The 22,072-nt window shown below is 46.9% G+C and overlaps 1 protein-coding gene across 5 annotated transcripts in view; it reads left to right on the top strand.

The window, feature by feature from the left end:
• LOC121576393 (ras association domain-containing protein 8-like) overlaps window positions 1-22,072 on the top strand; it is a 66,583-nt gene that overhangs the window by 42,454 nt on the left and 2,057 nt on the right. For all 5 annotated transcript variants that reach the window (XM_045223435.1, XM_045223436.1, XM_045223434.1 and 2 more), the window contains 4 exons: window positions 14,744-14,950; window positions 15,748-16,736; window positions 21,250-21,424; window positions 21,501-21,608. In XM_045223435.1, coding sequence (XP_045079370.1) covers window positions 14,848-14,950; window positions 15,748-16,736; window positions 21,250-21,424; window positions 21,501-21,608 — 1,375 coding nt within the window. In that variant the 5' untranslated portion in view covers window positions 14,744-14,847. The remainder of the gene's footprint in view (window positions 1-14,743; window positions 14,951-15,747; window positions 16,737-21,249; window positions 21,425-21,500; window positions 21,609-22,072) is intronic.

Here is a 22,072-nt window from a genome sequence, read left to right on the forward strand (position 1 = left end):
TGTGAAAGTGTGTGTATGCGTGTTCCACTCTATGAACAGCTGTGGAGTACATATGGAGGCCTCTTCATGCTCTGCTTGTCTTGGGCCCTGTGCTTTATACAGGCTGACTCATACAGACACAAACACTCTTTCACACACAGACGGAGAGATACATGCTGCCTGTGTGTCGGTGTGGGCTTTGATGCTGATCACTTGAGAGAAACCTGTACTCAGTCTAGTTGAACATGTTCTGTTGTGCTCTGTAGAGATGTGTACTCCTGTCCCCCTGAGAGCTGACCCTAGTAGTTCGGCTGACATTAAACTAGACAAAGGTCACCAATGACTGACCATCACCTCTACTGTACGGTGGAAACTTAGAATTGGTTGGCCACTGTGTGCTTGCTTGTGTGAATCTGTGTGTGTTTGCGTCAGCAGTTACGCTACCAGCAAAAAGATTGTAATCAGATTAAAGATACTTTTGAAAAACTAGATTAGCACTGTGTGCATACTTGTGTGAATCTGTGTGTGTTTGCATGAGCGTGTGTGTGTGTTGTGTGAATCTTAGTGAGTGTGTGTGTGTGTGTGTGTGTGTTTAGAGTGATCTACTGAGTGAGTGTGAAGCCAAAGGAATGTGTCTATGGTTACCATGGTTAGAGGTTATCAGGGCGGGGAGCTCTCTCTTCTGAGGAAGAACACCTCATTTTTCACCCTATTCACTCCTAGGACTAGAGCACCAGACTAGACCTGTGTGTCAGTGTTTGTCTCTTCCATTGGTATAATGATTTGTGTGCAGCAGGCAGCCATGTTGGAGGCTTCTCTCTCCCTCTCATTGACCAGAGACAGAGGCTGGCTGAGTGGCTACCTGGGTGATGATGATGAGAGACATAAAAAGAGAAGGGAAGTGAGAAAAGGGAAGGGCACATGTCTGTAATCACTGTTATTTATCTCTGGGTGGATCTGTGCTGAACTAGGAAATAATGAGCATGAGCAGAGCAGCATTGAGCAACTTAGGGTGGGGGATGGGGTCAGGGGATATTTTTGGCCTGCTTTTTCTCTGTTCTCTGAGACTTTGGGTGTGGAGGGCCTGTGTTTCTGAACATGTGTGAGCGATCTATGTGGATCCTCCACACCTTTCACACAACCACATAGATGAGTGTCAGTCAGGCCTGGAAATGCCACTGTAAGGATGTGGTGGAGTCGACCTAAAGACATTTGGGGTTGGAGAAGCTGTCAGAGGCTGCTGGATGTCTCATTGGACATAATTACATTATACCAGAATAGATGTGCACGATTAAGTATGTATGATATTTCATGCTGTTGTTGGTGGCATGTTGACATGCTGTTACAGGGCGGTAGGTAGCCTAGCGGTTAAGAGCGTTGGGCCAGTAACCTAAAGGTCGATGGTTCGAATCCCTGAGCCAACTAGGTGAAAAATCTGTTGATGTGCACTTAAGCAAGGTACTTAAACCAAATTGCTCCTGGGCATTGCCGTCTAAATGCTCTGTCAGGTTGGATGGGGAGCGTCGCTGCACAGCTATTTTCAGGTCTCTCCAGAGATGTTTGATCGGGTTCAAGTCCGGGCTCTGTCTGGGCCACTCAAGGAAATTCAGAGACCACAGCATGATTTTGCCACCACCATACTTCACCATAGGGATGGTGCCTGGTTTCCTCCAGACGTGACGCTTGGCATTCAGGCCAAAGAGTTCAGTCTTGGTTTCATCAGACCAGAGAATCTTGTTTCTCATGGTCAGAGTCCTTTAGGTGCCTTTTGGCAAACTCCAAGCAGGCTGTCATGAGCCTTTTACTGAGGAGTGGCTTCCGTCTGGCCACTCTACCATAAAGGCCTGATTGGTGGAGTGCTGCAGAGATGGTTGTCCCATCTCCACAGAGGAACTCTGGAGCTCTGTCAGAGTGACCATCGGGTTCTTGGTCACCTCCCTGACCAACGCCCTTCTCCCTCGATTGCTCAGTTTTGCTGAGCGGCCAGCTCTAGGAAGAGTCTTGGTGGTTCCAAACTTCTTCCATTTAAGAATGGACTACTCCGTGGAGTTCCGGACCCGGGCTCGAGAGGCAGGATGGGAGGAGGCCACCCTGGTTGTCCTTTATGCGCAGGGGCTATCGGAGGGGATGAAGGACGAACTCTCCTTCACGGAGCTACCTGAGTGTCTGGACGGCCTCGTCGACCTCTCGGTGCGGGTAGACAATCAGTGTCGTGAGAGGACGCATGAGAGAGGGATGACGCAAGGCGCGCCTCCGCGTCCCCCTATCAGCCCGGAGACTTTCCGCCGATTCAGGGAGGAGACGCCTCAGGAGGAGGCTATGCAGCTGGGTGCGGCGTGCTTGTCCAGGATGGAGAAGCAGAGCCGTCTGCTCCAGGGACGTTGCCTGTACTGCAGCCAGGCAGGTCACCACTGCGACTCATGCCCAGAGAAGCCGGGAAATGGGAGGGCTCGCTAATATCGAGAGGGGTGCTAGCGAGCCGGAACCCGAAACCCCAACTCCAACTCCAGAGACTACAGGACTTTTCTTCCCGTCAGGGTTCAGTGGGCCCGCGCTGCGCGTCGGGCGCATGCACTGGTGGATTCGGGGGCCGCGGGAAACCTGATGGATGCGGAGCTGGCCCAAGGGTGGAGCGTTCCGTTACTCTCCCTCTCCGAGCCGATTCCGGTCATGGGCCTGGACGGCCAGCCGTTGGTGTCTGGCTTCATCACCCGGTGCACTATCCCTGTGCGTGTCCGGGTGGCTATGTTCCGGTCTCCACCGACCACTCATCAGCCCAAACCACCGTCCCAGACCACCTACCAGTCCTCACCTCTTCCCCAGGTCCCGCACTCCAAACCGCCTACCGCCCTAGTGGCGGTTGCTACCGGGATGATGGTGGCTACAGACTCTGTCACCGGCCCAGACCTGGCAGGCGTTCCCGGGACTATTGGGATCTTGGGGAGGTGTTTAGTAAGAGGCGTGCCAAGGGCCTACCTCCTCACAGGCCATATGACTGCGCTATCGATCTCCTGCTGGGCCCCGGTCCTAGGGCATCCTGATCCGTCCCTGCCGTTCATTGTGGTGGTGGATGCTTCAGACGTTGCGGTGGGAGCAATCCTGTCCCAGCGGTTCTTCACGGACGGTAAGACTCACCTCTGTGCGTTTTTCTCCCGTCGGCTGTCCCTGGCGGAGCGGAGTTACGATGTGGGGAACCGTGAGCTACTAGCGGTCAAGCTCGCCCTGGGGGAGTGGAGGCTGCTCTGACCCCTGCCTATCCCCAAGCGCTCCTGGTCCCACATCTCGCTGGATTTCATTTCCGCCCTACCCCCCTCTGATGGATACACAGTCATCCTGGTCGTTGTGGACCAGTTTTCAAAGGCTGCCCACTTCATTCCCCTTCTCAAACTCCCGTCGGCCCGGGAGACGGCTAAGTTGGTGGTGCAGCACGTTTTCCGGGTCCACGGCCTTCCCCAAGATGTGGTGTCGGATCGGGGCCCTCAGTTCACCTCCAGGTTCTGGAAGGCATTCGCCACCTGCCTCAGCGCCTCTGTCAGCTTGTCTTCCGGCTTCCATCCCCAGTCGAATGGGCAGACGGAGCGCGTCAACCAGGATCTGGACGGGGTGCTGAGGTGCTGAGTCCCCTGTAGCTCAGTTGGTAGAGCATGGCGTTTGCAACGCCAGGGTTGTGGGTTTGTTTCCCACGCGGAACCAGTATGAAAAAAATGTATGCACTCACTAACTGTAAGTCGCTCTGGATAAGAGCGTCTGCTAAATGCCTAAAATGTAATTTTTTAAAAATGTGCTACGCCTCCAGCAACCCAGCTACATGGAGTCAGCGACTGGCGTGGGCGGATTACGCCCACAACACCTTTCTCTGCTCGTCCACTGGCCTGCCCCCCTTCCAGTGCCAATATGGGTACCAACCCCCCCTATTCCCAGAGGAGGAGGCAGTGGTCCCGTCGGTCCAGGCCCACATCAGTCGCTGTCGCCGCACCTGGAGGCAGGTATGGGCGGCACTTAAGCAGCCCTCGGTCAGGTCTCAACATCAGGCCAACCGCAGGCGTCGCCCGGCCCCAGTTTTTCGCCCGGGTCAGAGGGTGTGGCTCTCCACGCGGGATCTTCCCCTCCACATGGAGTCGAAGAAGCTGTCCCCCCGGTTCGTCGGGCCATTCAGAGTAGTCCAGCGAGTCAACCCAGTGGCCTACCGCCTGCATCTTCCCCCCACCAGGAGGGGGTTGCAGTTCCGGAGCGACCCACTAGATGTACTCCTCCGACAACCTTAGGCACCTCCTCACTCACAGTCTGGACTAATCATGATCATATTGGTGTCACCTGTGTCTACCTGTTCACCTGTGTATTTATGCCCTCACTTCCCTGTGTTCCCTTGCTCTGTTTTCTCTGCTAGTTTCTCGATGCCAAGCAGTACGAATCAGTGTCTGATCGCGAGACGTATGTACAGGTACTTGAGAAGTGTTCTCCCTGTTTCATTGTTGTTTCAGTCATAGTTAGAATTTTGTATTTTTGCTGTCAGACTGTTTTTGGAGACCAATTTGCTCCTCCTTTATTTTATCGGGACAAGTCCGTTATTTTGTATCCCGGCTTTGGGACCACCAGTAAAGATCCTTGTTTCACCATCTCTGCCTACTGCCTACTGTCTATCCTGCACAGCACCTGGGTCACACCTCACACCAACCCTTACAGCCTTCTGGATGATAGCGGGGTGAACAGGCAGTGGCTCGTGTGGTAGTTGTCCTTGATTTATCTTTTTGGCCTTCCTGTGACATCGGGTGCTGTAGGTGTCCTGGAGGGCAGGTAGTTTGCCCCCGGTGATGTGTTGTGCAGACCGCACCACCCTTTGGAGAGCTCTGCGATTGTGGGCTGTGCAGTTGCCGTACCAGGCGGTGATATAGCCCAACAGGATGCTCTCAATTGTGCATCTGTAAAAGTTTGTGAGGGTTTTAGGTGACAGGCCAAATTTCTTCAGCCTCCTGAGGTTGAATAGATGCTGTTGCGCCTTCTTCACCACACTGTCTGAGGGGGCTGAGCACACACCCTTGTGGGGCCCCAGTGTTGAGGATCAGCGAAGTGGAGATGTTGTTTCCTACCTTCACCACCTGGGAGGCGGCCCGTCAGGAAGTCCAGGACCCAATTGCACAGGGTGGGATAGGGCAGTGTGCAGTGTGATGGCGATTGCATCGTCTGTGGACCTAATGGGGCGGTATGCAAATTGAAGTGGGTCTAGGGTGACCGGTAATTTGAGATTCTTCAAATAGCCACCCTTTGCCTTGATGACATCTTTGCATACTCTTGGCATTCTCTCAACCAGCTTCATGAGGTAGTCACCTAGAATGCATTTCAGTTAACAGGTGTGCCTTCTTAAAAGTTAATTTGTGGAATTCCTTCTTAATGCGTTTGAGCCAATCAGTTGTGTTGTGACAAGGTGTGTGTGTGTGTGTGTGTGTGTGGGGGGTATACAGAATATAGCCCTATTTGGTAAAATACCAAGTCTATATTATGGCAAGAACAGCTCAAATAAGCAAAGAGAAAAGATATGCCTTCATTTCTCTTAGCTTCCATTTGACACCACATTTTATGTGCTCCTATGAACTTCACATGATAGTGCTCATGGGGCATAGATACCACTGTTGTTCCTGTGACAGACGAACAGTGAGAATAGCCAGGCAGTAACTTGAGACCGTGTGGTTGGTTTGTTTCCTGTTGGTGTGCTTGATCACATTTCACTGTCTAGGGGGTGTGTTTTTGTGGGAGGACAGCTTGTCATGGCACACACTGTCACAGGGTGTCATAGGCAGCGTGAGAACCTGTCATACATGAGCCTCAACACACTAGGGCTCATTTGGCCAATAAGACTTGGCCAGGTGAGGTGTTAAATGAGATTGAGCTAATTTATAGGGGTCAGGGGACAGATACCTCTGTTAATCCAAAGCATTACCCTCTTCTTATCTAATATGTCCTCACCTTATCTCACCACCTGCTTTTACAACAATCTGAAAACTAGATAAATTAAAGGAAATCTTTGGAGGCCTATATCAACTGTTACACTTGCTTTCACCTATCGTCCAGTTCTGCAGAATCAATGCAAGTGACAAGGAAAGGAAGCCATTTTTGAGAATTCAGGTGCAGTGTTTGTTCCAGTTTCCCACCGGAGTGTGTTGAGCGTTGTGTCTCTCAGGCCACTGTGATGCCCTGACAGGGGGAGATGGGTTGGTGTTGGATGCCATGTTTGATTTACTGGGTTACTGAGTGTGTTTTTATAGTCCTAGTCTATTCACAGACAAAGGAGAGTTTGTTCCAGCGTCTCTCTTTCTTCTTTCTCTCTATCCCTCTCTCCCTCTCTCTCTTTCACACAGGCCTGTAAGGTAGCATTCCACTTCTCTCGGCCTGACCGATACCAGAGGATGGAAAGAGGGCTGTTATTATTTGAATCATTTTTTTGGGGAAATTGAAGGAGATAAGCAATGCGATAGAGATTAATTACTTAATTGATGAGTGAAAACTAATCTTATCTAATCTCGAATAGAGTGAGCACACTTTGGTCTGTGTGCGTGTGTGTTTTTTATGTGCACATAGTTATTGCAACATAGGACAAGTGCATGCCGACTCAAAGCAAAAATATTTTGGCCAGTCGTGACAATTCCACCATAGTGCTAGAATGTCCTTTGGTGAGGTTGATAAGCAGATTAACCCTTCCTCCCTCCCTGACTTGCATTCTAAATGAAAACAGCCTGTGTGAGTAACCGGAAGATAGATAGAATTGTGGCGATGTTGAGCTGTGACTCCTTTATATGTGGCAATGTTGAGTTGTGACTCCTTTGTATTTGTATTTATTATGGATCCCAAGGCAGCAGCTACACTTCCTGGGGTCCAGCAAAATTAAGGCAGTTATACATTTTAAACACATTACAATACTTCATAACATATTTCACAATATATTAAGTGTGTGGCCTCAGGCCTCTACTCTACTACCACATATCTATAACACAAAATCCATGTGTACGTGTGTATAGTGTGTATGTTATCGTGTGTTTGTATGCATGTGTCTATGTTTGTGTAGTTTTACAGTCCCCGCTGTTCCATAAGGAGTATTTGTATCTGTTTTTTAAATCTATTTTTACTGCTGGCATGAGTTACTTGATGTGGAATAGAGTTCCATGCTCTGCATGGTTGTCCGAGCAGTGTGCCAGTAGTTCAAACAGACAGCTCGGTTCATTCAACATGTCAATACCTCTCACAAATACAAGTAGTGATGAAGTCAATCTCTCCTCCACTTTGAGCCAGGAGAGATTAATGTTAGCTCTCTGTGTACATCCAAGGGCCAGCCGTGCTGCCCTGTTCTCAGCCAATTGCAATTTTCCTAAGTCCCTCTTTGTGGCACCTGACCACACGACTGAACAGTAGTCCAGGTGTGACAAAACTAGGGCCTGTAGGACCTGCCTTGTTCGTAGTGCTGCTAAGAATGCAGAGCAGTACTTTATTATAGACAGACTTCTCCCCAACCTAGCTACTGTTGTATCAATATGTTTTGACCATGACAGTTTACAATCCAATGTTACTCCAAGCAATTTAGTCTCCTCAACTTGCTCAATTGCCACATGATTCATTACAAGATTTAGTTGAGGTTTAGGATTTTAGTAAATGATTTGTCCCAAATACAATGCTTTTAGTTTTTTAAATATTTAGGACTAACTTATTCCTTGCCACCCATTCTGAAACTAACTGCAGCTCTTTGTTAAGTGTTGCTGTCATTTCAGTCGCTGTGGTTGCTGACGTGTATAGTGTTGAGTCATCCGCATACATAGACAGGTAACACTGGCTTTACTCAAAGCCAGAGGCATGTCGTTAGTAAAGATTGAAAAAAGTAAGGGGCATAGACAGCTGCCCAGGGGAATTCCTGATTCTACCTGGATTTTGTTGGAGAGGCTTCCATTAAAGAACACCCTCTGTGTTCTGTTAGACAGGTAACTCTTTATCCACAATATACAGTGAGGGAAACAAGTATTTGATCCCCTGCTGATTTTGTACGTTTGCCCACTGACAAAGAAATTATCAGTCTATAATTTTAATGGTAGGTTTATTTGAACAGTGAGTCAGAATAACAACAAAAAAATCCAGAAAAACGCATATCAAAATTTATAAATTGATTTGCATTTGAATGAGGGAAATAAGTATTTGACCCCCTCTCAATCAGAAAGATTTCTGGCTCCCAGGTGTCTTTTATACAGGTAAGAAGCTGAGATTAGGAGCACTCCCTTTAAGAGTGTGCTCCTAATTTTAGCTTCTTACCTGTATAAAAGACCTGTCCACAGAAGCAATCAATCAGTCAGATTCCAAACTCTCCACCATGGCCAAGACCAAAGAGCTCTCCAAGGATGTCAGGGACAAGATTGTAGACCTACACAAGGCTGGAATGGGCTACAAGACCATCGCCAAGCAGCTTGGTGAGAAGGTGACAACAGTTGGTGCGATTATTCGCAAATGGAAGAAACACAAAATAACTGTCAATCTCCCTCGGGCTGGGGCAACATGCAAGATCTCACCTTGTGGAGTTGCAATGATCATGAGAACGGTGAGGAATCAGCCCAGAACTTCACGGGATGATCTTGTCAATGATCTCAAGGCAGCTGGGACCATAGTCACTAAGAAAACAATTGGGAACACACTACGCCGTGAAGGACTGAAATCCTGCAGCGCCCGCAAGGTCCCCCTGCTCAAGAAAGCACATATACAGGCCCGTCTGAAGTTTGCCAATGAACATCTGAATGATTCAGAGGAGAACTGGGTGAAAGTGTTGTGGTCAGATGAGACCAAAATGGTGCTCTTTGGCATCAACTCAACTCGCCGTGTTTGGAGGAGGAGGAATGCTGCCTATGACCCCAAGAACACCATCCCCACCGTCAGACATGGAGGTGGAAACATTATGCTTTGGGGGTGTTTTTCTGCTAAGGGGACAGGACAACTTCACCGCATCAAAGGGACGATGGACGGGGCCATGTACCGTCAAATCTTGGGTGAGAACCTCCTTCCCTCAGCCAGGCCATTGAAAATGGGTCGTGGATGGGTATTCAGCATGACAATGACCCAAAACACATGGCCAAGGCAACAAAGGAGTGGCTCAAGAAGAAGCACATTAAGGTCCTGGAGTGGCCTAGCCAGTCTCCAGACCTTAATCCCATAGAAAATCTGTGGAGGGATCTGAAGGTTCGAGTTGCCAAACGTCAGCCTCAAAACCTTAATGACTTGTAGAAGATCTGCAAAGAGGAGTGGGACAAAATCCCTCCTGAGATGTGTGCAAACCTGGTGGCCAACTACAAGAAACGTCTGACCTCTGTGATTGCCAACAAGGGTTTTGCCACCAAGTACTAAGTCATGTTTTGCAGAGGGGTCAAATACTTATTTCCCTCATTAAAATGCAAATCAATTTATACCATTTTTTTACATGCGTTTTTTCTGAATTTTTTTGTTGTTATTCTGTCTCTCACTGTTCAAATAAACCTACCATTAAAATTATAGACTGATCATGTCTTTGTCAATGGGCAAACGTACAAAATCAGCAGGGGATCAAATACTTATTTCCCTCACTGTAGCAGGGGGTTTATAGCCATAACACATACATTTTCCCAGCAACAGACTATGATCGATAATGTCAAAAGCCACACTGAAGTCTTTTTATCATTAATTTTTCTCAGCCAATCATCAGTCATTTGTGTAAGTGCTGTGCTTGTTCAATGTCCTTCCCTATAAGCGTGCTGAAAGTCTGTTGTCAATTTGTTTACCTTGAAATAGCATTTTATCTGGTCAAACACCATTTTTACCAAATGTTTGAGAAGGGTTGGTAACAGGCTGATTGGTTGGCTATTTGAGGCAGTTAAGGGGGCTTTACTATTCTTAGGTAGCGGAATAACGTTTTCTTCCCTCCAGGCCTGAGGGCACACACATTCTAGTAGGCTTAAATTGAAGATATGGCAAATAGGACTGGCAATATCGTCCACTATTATCCTCAGTAATTTTCCATCCAAGTTGTCAGACCTCGGTGGCTTGTCATTGTTGATCGACAATAATACTTTTTTCACCTCTTCCACACTTACTTTACGGAATAAAAAATTACAATGCTTGTATTTCATAATTTGGTCAGATATACTTGGATGTGTAGTGTCAGCGTTTGTTGCTGGCATGTCATGTCTAAGTTTGCTAATCTTGCCAATGAAAAAATAATTAAACTAGTTGGCAGTATCTGTGGGTTTTGTGATGAATGAGCCATCTGATTCAATGAATGATGGAGCGGAGTTTGCCTTTTCCCCCAAAATTTCATTTAAGGTACTATTGTTCTTTATGTCATTTATCTTTGTATCATAGTGCAGTTTCTTCTTCTTTTTATTCAGTTTAGTCACATGATTTCTCAATTTGCAGTACTTTTGCCAATCGGTTGTACAGCCAGACCTATTTGCCATCTCTTTTGCCTCATCCCTCTCAACCATACAATTCTTAAATTCCTCATCAATCCACGGGGATTTAACAGTTTTTACAGTCATTTTCTTAATTGGTGCATGCTTATTCGTAACTGGGATAAGCAATTTCATAACTGTGTCAAGTGCAGCGTCTGGTTGCTCGTCATTACACACCACAGACCAACAAATATTCTTCACATCAACAACATAGGAATCACTACAGAACTTATTGTATGACCTCTTACACACAATATTAGGCCCAGCCTTTGGAACTTTGGTTTTCCTAGATATGGCTACTATATTGTGATCACTACATCCAATGGATTTGGATACTGCTTTCAAACCAAATTCTGCAGCATTAGTAAAGATATGATCAATACATTCCTGTACTGTTTGTAACTACCCTGGTAGGTTGATTGATAACCTGAACCAGGTTGCAGGCACTAGTTACAGTTTGAAGCTTTCTCTTGAGTGGGCAGCCTGATGAAAGCCAGTCAATATTTAAATCACCCAGGAAGTATACCTCTCTATTGATATGACATATATTATCAAGCATTGTCAAGCACATGTTATCCAGATACTGACTGTTAGCACTTGGTGGTCTATAGCAGCTTCCCACCAGAATGGGCTTTAGGGGAAGCTGGTGAGCCTGTAGCCATATTACTTCAACAGCATTTAACAGGAGATCCTCTCTAAACTTTACAGGAATGTGGTTCTGAATATTGACCGCAACACCGCCCCCATTGGCATTTCTGTATTTTCTGTAAATGTTATAACCTTGTATTGCTATCACTGTATCATCAAAGGTATTATGTAAGTGAGTTTCAGAGATTGTCAGAATATGAATGTCATCTGTTAGTAGCAAATTATTGATTTCATGAACCTTGTTTCTTAAGCTACATATGTTAACATGGGCTATTTATAACACTTTTCTGGGATGCTTGCATACAATTGCTGTAGGATCAGCAGAGGCATTCCGGGCAGTAAGAAGGACATAAATTAGGTTATTTACATTGTGTCTTCCAACGCCCCTAGGATAATGTACATATGCTGAATCATTATGACAACTCAGCGACACAATAGTAGGGATTAAATGAGCTGGACTTGGCTCGTTGATAAGTCATTGTCTCAACGCAGCCTTATAATGCTGTGAAAGGATCCAGGAACCCAAATGATTTGGGTGGATCCCATCCTCCTTATAATACGAGCTTTGTTTCCAGAAGGTATCGAAATTGTCAATAAGGGCTAAAAGTCTGCTGAACCATTCAATGCCACGATTTAGGGAGGGCAGAGGGCCAGATATTATGGGGCATTTGTTGGTGTTAAGTAGAGACCCAATCAGTTCTTTAAAATCCATCTTCAGCTGTTTTGAGCTGCCCTTCATAATGTCATTTGACCCCACATGAACCATGACAGTATCATGCCCCGGTGACTGACTCACAGCCCCGGGAAGCAACCTGGTGATATCCTGAACTTTTGACACAGGAAAACACAAAGTCTTTGCCCCAGGTACAGATATATGCCTCACCATCGAACTCCCTATCACAATCGCCGGAATGATCCGGCCTCTGCCGTGTCTCGAAGCAGATTGCGAGGCCAGAGCCACAGAACTCACCTGAGAAGAGGGCTGCTGAGACGCCGGCTGCGTGCAGGCCACAACTGCCAAAGGGACAGAGCTCTGATCCAGAGAGCACGACCCAGCGGAGGGGGGCCGCGGTGGTCCAGGCTGTGCCCAGACAGTTGATTGACTAGGACCGGAAGAGGTATCTGGAGGGTCATCCACAGCAATGGAGGGAACACCCAAGCCCCCGACAGAGGACAGCTGGTACAGGGGCTCAAAGCGATTTGAAAGTCATATGACCGGACACGGGGGAAGATGGCCGGCGCGCCGAGAACGATTATTTTCCTTCTTTCTGGTTCCGACATGCATCCATTTACGCTCACCTGGAGTCGAACAGTGAGCAGCCATTTTCTGATTGAAGCTAGTAGAGGAGTGCAGTGGCGGAAATTGATCATAGTCCAGGAAGGTCCCATTATAATCCTCTTGAATGTTTTGATAGGAAGCGATATTCTCATAGAATCGTTATTCAGTTCAAGGTGCTTGGTCAAATTTTGTATTTCTTCATGAAGAGTAATAATAATTTCTTTAGCTGCATCAAGTTCAATACATTTTTCACAAATGAAGGTATCCATCGGACCTTTCCCTGTGACAACAACAAATATGTCGCATATTATAAATGTAATTGCTTGCGAGTCCCCAGCAGATTCAAATGAGTTTTCACTGCTGCACGCCGACAGTCCAAGGGAACAAACATTTCCCGGCTCCCCCGGGGACTTAGATGCTCCCTCCATGGCCACGGACGCCCCCACCAACCCCCCGCACAACTGTGTTGTTGTCTGTCTCTCGTTGAATGTGAGAGCAAGAGAGAAGTACAGGGGGGCGGGTGATGTCCTGGGTCGGTTATCAGTGGCAGGTCGCCGGCTGTTCCTTTCTACGCACCGGCCCGGCTGAGTGTTTGTGTTCGGTGTAGCCTCTCAGAGCTGTGTCAGTCGTGTCCCCAGTTTATGTAGTCATGGGGGATACAAAACATACAATTACAGCATTTATGGCCAACAATTGGATTCACACTCATACGCTGGAAATTAGAACTTTCCTTTAATAGTTTTATAGAGAGCGTTGTATGAGTTGAGCTCTTGGTAGCCTGGCTCGGTAGTTGGTATCCAGGTACTAAAGCGTCCGGGGTAAAAAGTTGAATGAAAAAAGTAGAGCGAGGAAGAAACGAAGACGTTGGTAAATGTGTTAAATGCAGAGTTTAGATTAAATGGTTATTAAAAGTAAAAAACGAAAAGTTTGGCAAGTGGCCAAGTCGCAACAAACAGCACGACAACGCGAGCTGCATTTGCAGAGTAGGCGGGGTTAGTGTGAGAGAAACTGAATGCACGTTACGTTTATGGAAGCCTGAAGAACAGAGAACAACATTTTCGGATTATGTTTTTACTACACCACCATCTTGTGTGGTGGTGTTGTGATGAGTTCTGTGTCCTGTTGCCAAATGAGCTTCCCTGTTGCTCCCCAGCGCATCCAGTGTTTGGCCTGTAAATACCACATCATGAGTAATGCTGGGGGTAGCTTGGTCACAGGGAGGGGAGCTAGTGACGGTATATAAACCGTAATAATGATGGTTTGTTAAGAAAGCTGGAATTCTTGTGTTCATCAGATGAAGTCAGTGCATTCCTGCTGGGCAGCTCCCCTATAGATGGCCCCTGGACCACAGCCAATAGTCAATGAGGAGGAGATCATGGAGGATTTGGTTAAAAACACATCAGCGAGAGGAGGGGGAGGAGCTAGGCTAGGGGTTTGAGCTCGAACACTAGCTGTGCTGTGTACCAGTTACATAGCAAGTGGGTCATTTGATCTATTACTCATGTTGACATAACTTTTCTTAGGATCACACTGCCATATCGGTGTCTTTGGCCTTACTGAGTTATCATATGCCAAATGAGACACTGTATAGTCCTAGCCTACTACTACTGTCATTTAAAAAATTATATGTGTGTACTTTATGAGTCAGGCTACGCATGTTATTGCCTTGTTATTAGTGGAATACAGATCAAGCACAGTCATAAAACGGAGTGCTGCTCCTGTTCGTCACTCTGAAATACACTCAGGCTTAATTATCCTCATGTGTTAGGCTATGCTGCTCTTCCCAGAGACAGTGTCTGAAGTTCCAGGTCAGCCAGGTCTGCCAGATCAGCTCCTGGTGGGAGGCATCAAAGTGGAACACACACACACTGAGTGGCTACAGTGCATTCTGCCTGTCCACTCCCCTTGGCTCTAAGCTGTCATAACGTCTTTGAAGAAGGGAAGTGGAGCAATTAATTGGGTTACAGATCTGTGTTGACGCTCTCGGGTCCGTGAGGTACCATCGGAAACTTCAGGAAGGTAATACTCGGCTCGGCTCAGTCAGTCACTACTGGTAGTCACACATACGCAGGGCCTGACGTCAAAATGTCTCTGTTACATATAGAGCCTGCAGGAGAGATGCTAAACCCATAGCCTCAATCAACAGATGGAGAGAGAAATGGGCCACTTGTGTGTGACACAGCTGCCTGTGGGGTGTGTTAAAGTTTGCAACATTATTATGCTGCTGTGTCTTGAGGGATTACTTTTTTTCACCCCCTTTGACTAGATAACATTGTGGGTGTTCGACAAGTTCCGTGTAACACGTACAGTATTTCTGTACTGTGGGTCGGTTGGTTGGTTGGTTGGTTGTGAGGGTGTTGTTTAACCTTATCCATATTTCTCTTCCTTGCAGAGAGGAGTCAGTAATACCATGCAATGCTGAATTGAGCCAGATTGAGCCAAGCCAAGCGGATCTGAACTGAAGTCCTTGTCGCATCTCGTAGCGTGGCATCTCAGATGGAGCTGAAGGTGTGGGTGGATGGAGTGGTGCGCGTGGTCTGTGGCCTATCAGAGGAGACTTCCTGCCAGGATGTGGTCATCGCACTGGCTCAGGCCATTGGTCAGTATCTCAGTCCCTCTTCCTCTCTAGGGTGCGAGTTCTGTCCCTCTACACCCTTAAGGCTCTTTCCAAACCAACCCTGACTAGCCCCTACCCCATAGTCACTAGATCTGAAAAGGATTCAGCAGTATGGTGAAAATCCCACTGATCATAGGGCAAGGTGGAATTACTGTGTTACCATATTTCTTCCACCTATCCCATCCTTTCTGACCTCAAAGAAGTGCCAAGGGGGAAGGGGGCTAGGGGTCAACTTTGTATGGAGCAAGCTTCTGTCACCACACCCTCAGGCTGAACTGAAGCCACATACTGCAGTGCCAAAAACTAAACCCCATATTTAGCGGTTTCCTTTCCTCTGTGCGTGAGCGGCTGCCAGGTCATTAGGGAGAGTTTGTCCTCATTTCAGAGTCCTCATGGAGATTTCAGTTTGTTTGAACATGTTTATATGTTGTATAAGACTTATACAACAGTCTTCTACTCATATTTTTCATTGCTGAGAGAAGCGAGCGAGAGAGAGAGAGAGAGTTGAGTGAAGGACTGCAGACCTAGAGTTTAGAGTCTTGTATAGCCATTAGCAATAGCCCAGAGCCAGAGAAAGGACAACTAGCAGTTAACTGCATAGATTATGGAACTTTGGGTGTCAACATGATGCCCACTTACTGTATATTTATGTGGTGATTTGTAGTGATTTGATGTTGTTTATTGTGTTTCAGTTTTCTGACTCTCTCTCACCCTCTCTCTCTCTCTCTGACCCTCTCTCACTCGCTTTATCTCTCTCTCCCGCTCTCTTCCTGCCACAGGTCAGACGGGTCGCTACGTGCTGATCCAGAGACTGAGGGACTCAGAGAGGCAACTGTTAGCCAATGAGAAGCCCCTGGAGTCCCTGGCCAAGCTGGGCCAGCACAGCAACGACGTCCAGTTCTTCCTGCGCCGCACCGGCCCCAGTAGCAGTGATGGACCAGGGTCTGGCTCTGGCTCCAGCCAGGACCGGGTCGTCCCTCTTCCCCTGCCCAAACACCCCGACCCAGAGCCCCTCAAACACAACCAGCCCAAGAAGTCCCTCACCTTCAACCTGGGGCCCTCCACCTCCCCCAGAACCAAAGCCAAGCAGCTCATCAGGAAGTCTCCCCGCGACTCCCCCGAACAGAGGGCCTCACCCAGCCCCATCCCTCCCCACCATGCTCCCTCCCCCTCCCCACACTCCCCCTCCCCCTCTCCCTCCTCACACTCCCCCTCTCCCTCCCCTCCAGTGGGCCCATCCAAAGAGGAGGTTTTCCGGCAGGTTCTTCAGCAGCAGGAGAGGTTGAGGGCCATTGAGGCCCAGCTGGAGGCCATGGAGAGAGACTCTCGGTCCTGGAACAGGGCCTCCCCAGCCCCCTCCCCTTTCCCAGAGGCTCATCTCCAGGAGGAGATGGAAGCTCTGGAGCAGGCAGCTAGGAGGAACCAGGCTGAGTTGGCCCATGAGACGTTCTGGGAAGAAGAGCTGCAGGTGGAGGTGGAGAGAGAGAGGGGGATGAGGAGGAGGCTGGGGGAGCTCCATTCCAAGATGGACGACTGCGGCCGGAGACTCCAAGACTTCTCATCTCGCTCCGCCCAGCTGGAGCAGCAGATCCAACGGGAGAGCTTGGGGGGCGGCGCCCAGCCTGCGAGGGCCAATCAGGCAGGGGGTGAGGAGTCCCTAGGGGTGATGAGGGCGGAGCTACAGAGCCAGGGGAGGCACAGCGAGGAGCTGGAGGGGGCGTTATCAGAGACGGACAAGGCTCTGGGGAAGGCCGCATCACTGCTGCAGGTAAGGAGAGAGGGCAGGGCCCTGGAGAGAGGGGTGTAGCTCGCACTCTCCTTCACCCACACACCTACCCAGTACCCACGAGAAGCTCAGTGGTTCCCAAATGGGGGGTCAATGGTGTGGGACAAACCTGGGAAACCAAGTTAGCCAATCAATGACATCAATCAATTAATGGATGTCTGCAGCTTAATGATCTTTGATCGAGGCAAAACATGTTGTGATCAGGTGGATCACATTTGAAAAACTTTATCAAAAATGTTTGGGAACCACTGGTGTAGCTACCCTCTCTCACCCCCTCTTGACAGCACACTGCAGCAAACACACACGCATACACTCATCAGTGCAAGGACACTCAACAAACAAGTAAATATGATCTCTGACTCCAATGGTGATGGGAAAACTTGCTCATAATTAAAACAATGTTTTGTACCTAAATCTAATTTTATGAATGTTTGTTATGAATTGTAATGTGACCCCTGTTGGGTGTCTGACTGAACTTGCTTGACAGGTATGATTGGCTGTGACAGCCTAGTTCTCATCTGGACTGATTAGATACACTCTCCCATATATACGAATCTGTACTCTCATTCATATGACATTGACAGTACCTCTACTTCCTTATATTCTTTAATCTGAAATGGAGAAAAATATCAAAACAAAATAAAGATCACTATTCAATTGCAGTGGTGTAAAGTACTTAAGTAAACATACTTTAAAGTACTGCTTAAGTAGATTTTTGGGGTATCTGTACTTTACTTTACTATTTATATTTTTGACAACTTTTACTTTTACTTCACTACATTCCTAAAGAAAATAATGTACTTTTTCTCCATACATTTTGTCATTACAGTTTGAATGTTTAGCAGGACAGAAAATGGTCCAATTCACACACTTATCAAGAGAACATCCCTGGTCATCCCTACTGCCTCTGATCTGGCGGACTCATTAAACACAAATGCTTCATTTGTAAATGATGTCTGAGTGCTGGCTATCCTTACATTTTAAAAACAAGAAAATTGTGCCGTCTGGTTTGCTTAATATAAGGAATTTTCAATTCATACTTTTACATTTACTTTTGATACTTAAGTATATTTAAAACCAAATACTTTTAGACTTTTCCTCAAGTAGTATTTTAATGGTTGACTTTCACTTTGACTTTTCATTTTCTATTAAGGTATCTTTACTTTTACTCAAGTATGACAATTGGGTACTTTTTCTACCACTGTTCAATTGCACAAGTGCATTTTCTTATCTTGACTTGGCCACAAGCAGGTCTGTCAGAGATTGCTGATAGTTGGAGACAGTAATGTTGTTTAGAGCCGGACCGATATATCGGTTCACTGATATTATCGGCCAGGATTGGCCTTTTAACGCTATATCGGTATCAGCTGATAACTCCACAATTACCAATATTCAAAAAATTGGATGAAAAGGGGAATCTCATGCTTATCTGAACACTTGTGGCCATTCTTATGATGTGTCATTATTGTCACAATGTATGAAATCAACATTTGTAGCATAGTTATTGGACAATTGCTCTTTTGGATGGCAATTTTTTAATTTTCCCGCTGTAAAACAGTATATCAGTATCGGTAAGTTTTGCCCCCAAACAAATCGCAAACAGTATCGGACCACAAAAAACATATCGGTGAGGCTCTAATGTTGTTGTTGTTGTTGTTGTTGTTGTTGTTGTTGTTGTGGTGAGGCTGTGCCTGCAGTGCCTGGTGAATAAAGGCCTTACCCAGTTGGAGGAAACACAAGCCTCATCATAATCCACATGGAACCTGATACTCGAACAGAGACACTTTGTGGATCAGGGACACTGTTCAGGTCAGATACACCCAGAATTGTAAATTCTGTTTCAGTAGGAGGAACAGCTTTTTACATGAAGGTAGAAGAATGGTTTTGGAAAGTTTATCCAAGAAAACAAACAGAAGGCTATACTGATTGTGCAAATACCCCCCCCCCTCTTATTTGTTTATGTAGCTATTGATATTGTAATGTTTTTCGTGTGGGTTGAGTGCATTTGCTACATCCCACATTAAGAAAGGGCCATAGGCGCTCTTAGACTATTAAAACCCATCTCCTGGGGATCCATAAGTAATGGCTGTGCTACATTAAAAGCTCATTTGGTATCAGTTTATTCTCTAAGTTGGAATGTGACTTGGTCTACATGACAGTCATTTAGTCAGTCACAACATTCTCATTTCTTATCCAGATCGACTTACAGGAGCAATTGGGGTTAAGTACCTTGCTTAAGGGCACATCAACAGATGTTTCACCTATTTGGCTTGGGGATTCAAACCAACAACTTTTCGGTTACTGGCGAAACGCTCTTAACCACTAGGCTACCTGGCCCTATATGGTCCTTCAAGGAGGAAGGACCCACTTGCTGCCTGGTACTTGCTGTGGTCCTCTGTAGCTCAACTGGTAGAGCACGGCGCTTGTAACGCCAAGGTAGTGGGTTCGATCCCCGGGACCACCCATACACAAAAATGTATGCGCGCAAAACTGTAAGTCGCTTTGGATAAAAGCGTCTGCTAAATGGCATATTATTATTATTATGGTACAGAACCATAGCTTGCTGTTCCTCTTGTACAGAACCATAGCTTGCTGTTCCTCTTGTACAGAACCATAGCTTGCTGTTCCTCTTGTACAGAACCATAGCTTGCTGTTCCTCTTGTACAGAACCATAGCTTGCTGTTTCTCTTGTACAGAACCATAGCTTGCTGTTCCTCTTGTACAGAACCATAGCTTGCTGTTTCTCTTGTACAGAACCATAGCTTGCTGGTCCTCCTCTTGTACAGAACCATAGCTTGCTGTTCCTCTTGTACAGAACCATAGCTTGCTGTTCCTCTTGTACAGAACCATAGCTTGCTGTTCCTCTTGTACAGAACCATAGCTTGCTGTTCCTCTCGTACAGAACTATAGCTTGCTGGTCCTGGTTCACTGCAAGGCAAACCCCGTAAGCTGATAGTAAACATCATCAGTATTGTGTGTTTTTATGATGGAGCTCACAGCTCCTGTCATTACCTGATGAGCTCAGACGTCAATTCAACGTATATTCCACGTTAACGTAATTTCATTGAAATGACGTGGAAACGTTGATTCAACCAGTGTGTGCCCAGTGGGTAGGTAATGCTCGGAGCCTAAGATTTTCACTGTACCCTGCAAACACACCTGCAACCCCTGTAAATGTGACTATTAAACACTCTGAATTTGAATCTTAATGGAGATGAGCCTGCAGGTGTCAACTGTTTCCCACAAATAATCCATTCCATTCAGGATCAATTTCCACATATGGGTGGCAGGGTGTAGAGCACCACTCTCTCTATCCACCTCCCCCCTCTCTCTCTCTCTCTGTCTCGCTCCCTCTCTCGACTGTTCCGAGAGCGACTTACAGTTGACAGTTGATGTTGGCAAGACAAGTGGCTTCTCTCTTCTTCTTTTTCACCCAGTTCAATTACATTTTACATTTTAGTCATTTAGCAGACACTCTTATCCAGAGCGACTTACAGTTAGTGAGTGCATACATTTTCCATACAATTCAAAGTTGCATTCAAACTGATGGGCATCTATACAGTTAAACATACTTTACTGATTGTAACAAGCTTATGAAATGTATGTTCATGAATGTTACACATTTGCAGGCAGCAGTGGCTTGCTAGAGATGTATGCAGCACGTGACTGTTCGTTAATATGAGGAGCATCTGACATCTGAGATTAATGCTGTGGCTGTTGCTGCACTCTGGTGGTGGGAATAGGAATTACAGCCTTTGAAAGATTTCAACACCAGTTAGTCTGTTTGTTCCAATGATTATGTAACTAACCTAAGTAACCTTGCAAATTACATTTCATGTCTCTGCTAGTTAGCTCTATATTTGTGGTTGATTTATATTCCAACTAAGCAGTTCCGATATGCAGTATTTGGATATTTGTGAGGTAGTCCCAGAAAACAAAGGAGTTGATTCATGCAACAGCAACAACATTTTCATGTTGAAAACATCTTACCACAATACAAACATTACTGAGACTGTCCTATTTCACAGTGTCAAACACATTTCTGTACCATCTAGGGCAGGTAGCCTAGCGGTTAAGAGCATTTGACCAGTAATCAAAATGTCACTGGTTTGAATCCCTGAGCCGGCAAGATGGAAAAATCTGTTGTTCTGCCCTTGAGCAAGGCAGTTAACACCTAACAACAACTGCTCCCTGGGTGCTGATGATTTTGATTAAGGCAGCCCCCTGCACATCTCTGATTCAGAGGGGTTGGGTTAAATGTGGAAGACACATTTCATTTGAATGCATTCAATTGTGCCACTGACTAGGTATCCCCTTTCCCTTGAGAGAAACGAATAGAATGAGAAGAGAGATTTTCTCTTTAAAGCCCAATCCCAACTTTTGACCTATCCAACACCTATGCCTATAGAATCATTAAGTGTGTCAGTGTCGGGGATAGGGGTCTATTTGGGATTAGGTGTGACTGTCCTGGCCCCTTCTCTGTGTCCCTTCCCAGGAGAAGCAGGAGGAGTTGGATGAGCTGAACAAGGAGTTGAGGCAGTGTAACCTGCAGCAGTTCATCCAGCAGGCGGGAGTCGTGCCGGCACACACACACTCACGCACAGACCTCAGCGACCAGCTGGACCAGCTAGAACTGGCTCACCTGCTACAGGAAGGATACAGGAACGGAGGTACGGATCCACACAACCACACACACACACACTCAGATGATTGCTCATCTTAAACCTCCATCTCTCTCTCCACCAGGACTGGGCCTGCTCCCCTCAGAGTCGCCTCCCCGCCCCACAGCCAAGCAGTTCCTGGGACACCCCCGCAACCTGCAGAACCCGCTGGTGTCCAGCCTCAACCCCGAGGGTGTGTATGTTTGACACTCTACCTGCCGCTACCCCACACTGTCCCACTCCGCCCTTCCCTACTGCCCCGGCTTGACTTTTTGGCGGCCACACCCCTCTGTTCTGGTACTAAGGGTGGAGGTCCCCGCATGGAGCCCCAAACCCCCTCCCTGCCCCCGACGGTTTCCCTTAACAACCTTCTTCTATCCTCTGACTGCCCCTTACGCCTTTAATGCTATCTGATTCTCTGATCATTCTGGTTATCTGTTATATTGGTCCGTCTACAATCATGTTATTCAACTCTGCTTTGCTAACATCTTACTCAGATGCACATCTCCCCTCCATCTTCTCTCTCTGTTTCTTCCCAACCGCTCTCTCTTTCCCTTACTTCTGTCTCTCTCTCTCAATCCCCACTCTCTCTAGCTCTGTTTCCGTCAGGCTCTCTCTCTACCCTCCCTTGCTCTCCCTCTCCCTCTCTCTCTCTCT

The sequence above is a fragment of the Coregonus clupeaformis genome, chromosome 11, assembly GCF_020615455.1.
Source record: "Coregonus clupeaformis isolate EN_2021a chromosome 11, ASM2061545v1, whole genome shotgun sequence".
Classification (NCBI taxonomy): domain Eukaryota; kingdom Metazoa; phylum Chordata; class Actinopteri; order Salmoniformes; family Salmonidae; genus Coregonus; species Coregonus clupeaformis.